Raw genomic sequence first — 2075 nt, forward strand, 5'->3', positions numbered from 1 at the left:
AAGTGTATGGATGTGTGTTCTATGTTCTCTTTTAAATATTTGCTATTTTCACATTGAGTTTTAACTTTTAGAAAATGATATTCTGAAATACCGAAAGATTACTTATAGCCATTAAACTGCAAAGCAATGTCAACATTCCTAATTGCTTGACTACAGGCATTAATTATCCTCACTTGGAGCCACAGCACCCTGCAAGCAGCATGCACTCTCTAAGGTTAAGCAAATAGGAGAAGGCCCTGGTGCTCGTGCTGCCTAAGAGTGTGTGGTGAACGGGGCAGCTCTGTCAGAACAGAATGTAAGGTCACCTCACAGACTGTAAGGACGACAGCATAGGGAAAGCCTGGCGAGTTTCAATGATCTCTGTGGTGATATTTCGGAATTTCTTCTTCAGGACTATCAGACCTGGTTAGATTTACGGGAGCTGGAATGCAAGATGGGAGAACGCTATATTACCCACGAAAGCGACGACTCGAGGTGGGAAGAGTACGCGGGCGAGCAGGGGCAGCAATACCCCGCACACCTGATCCATCCGACCCCTCGCCCCAGCGACAGTCCTGAGGCTGAGGAGAGAGAGATGAAAGCCCTCAGTGAGCGTGTCAGCATCCTCTGATTGCATCCCCTCTCATCTGTCAAAACACTGTGGAATTAATAAATACATACGGTCAGGTTTAACATTTGCCTTGCAGAACTGCCATTATTTTCTGTCAGATGAGAACAAAGCTGTTAAGCCGTTAGCACTGTTGATGTATCTGAGTTGCCAAGACAAATCAACAGAAGCATTTGTATTTTGTGTGACCAACTGTGTTGTATTAACAAAAGTTCCCAGAAACACTAAACTTGTTATTGTGGATGATTTATGTTATATTTAATGCATTAAACCTGTCTCCTCTGTGCCTTTGCAAATCAGTGTTTTTCCTACCAGAGCCTCCTTTTGGTAAGAGGCAGCATCTATCCATGACATCATTGTGTTTGGTGTGCCCCATCGATGGTCGTGTTATAAGCAAACTCTTGAGGAGTAGATAATTTGCTGGTGTTCTGTGAACAACTCAAAATGCATGGGTAGGGGGTGATGAAAGATGGGGGTATGGCATCTAAAGTCGAGTTATATGAAAACAGTTCTACTGTACGGTTTCAAATCCTCTGCCGGTCTGGTGTGCCTCGGTGTATTTAAATTCCAGTTAGTGCACCTCAATAGTGGAGCTATTGCTCTAAGCCTAAATGCCTTAGAATGTAAACTGCTATACAAACCAGATGCATTTCTTCTTTTCTTACAATACCAGCTGTATTATGGAAAACCAGCAACTCAGCAACTGTTGGCCTTTTGTGTATTTTTTCAATGATAAGAAATAAATATTCTTCTCAAAATTAGTGTCAATCTAATCAAATTATTTTAACGTGTAGCCCACAGTCTTGTTCTCAGGACAATGAAGTACAGAGGTATCTGCTCAAATAGCAGGAGAAACGTGACATGTCTATCATTTAGCCAGTGCACATCAAAGTATAGAGAGACATTTCTTTTCTTTTTAAATTTATATTATTTACTCTTATTGTATGAATGTTTGCTTTGCACGTATGTCTGTTCTCCATGTGTGTGCCTGGTCTCTGTGGAGATGTATCAGAGGAGGGTATCAGATACTTGTAACAGTAGTTACAGGTGGCTGTGAGCTGCTTGCTGTGCGGGTGTTGGGAATTGTGAGCCACTGTGTGTGTGTTAATAGAAACCCAGGCTTCTACTAAAGTACTCAGTGCTCTTAACTGCTGAGCCATCTATTCTCCTTATAGAGAAGCATTCATGTTTTGCATGTCCCCTAACACAGTTAGAAAGGAGGTGTCAGGAGAAAAATGAATGGAGCCAAACAGGAGCCTGAAGGCAAAATTAGATATACTGCAAGTTACAGTCTCAATATAGTTTCTCAACAGATCATAAAACAGAGACTGATTTGAAGACTGGCTCAGGTTTATTCTCACGTAATATAAGGAAGGCAGTTTTGAAATAAACAACAAAAACTGGAGAAAAAAATCCATAAGAACTTTCACTCAATGTCATACAGGCTAGAGAAGGAAAAGGTGCTGGC

At 41.4% G+C, this 2075-nt stretch overlaps 1 protein-coding gene across 3 annotated transcripts in view; it reads left to right on the forward strand.

Annotated features, from left to right (window-relative positions):
• The window catches only part of Prkd1 (protein kinase D1), a 290895-nt gene extending 289416 nt beyond the window's left edge, over positions 1–1479 (forward strand). For 2 of the 3 annotated variants that reach the window (XM_026782289.1, XM_026782294.1), the window contains one exon: positions 392–1478. In XM_026782289.1, the coding sequence (XP_026638090.1) occupies positions 392–610 (219 nt within the window). In that variant the 3' untranslated portion in view covers positions 611–1478. Of the gene's footprint in view, positions 1–391 lie in introns of all 3 variants that reach the window. The other variant, XM_026782292.1, reaches the window with a different exon arrangement.
• Positions 1480–2075: the final 596 nt, after the last annotated feature.

Source organism: Microtus ochrogaster, chromosome 1, assembly GCF_000317375.1.
Source record: "Microtus ochrogaster isolate Prairie Vole_2 chromosome 1, MicOch1.0, whole genome shotgun sequence".
Classification (NCBI taxonomy): Eukaryota; Metazoa; Chordata; class Mammalia; order Rodentia; family Cricetidae; genus Microtus; species Microtus ochrogaster.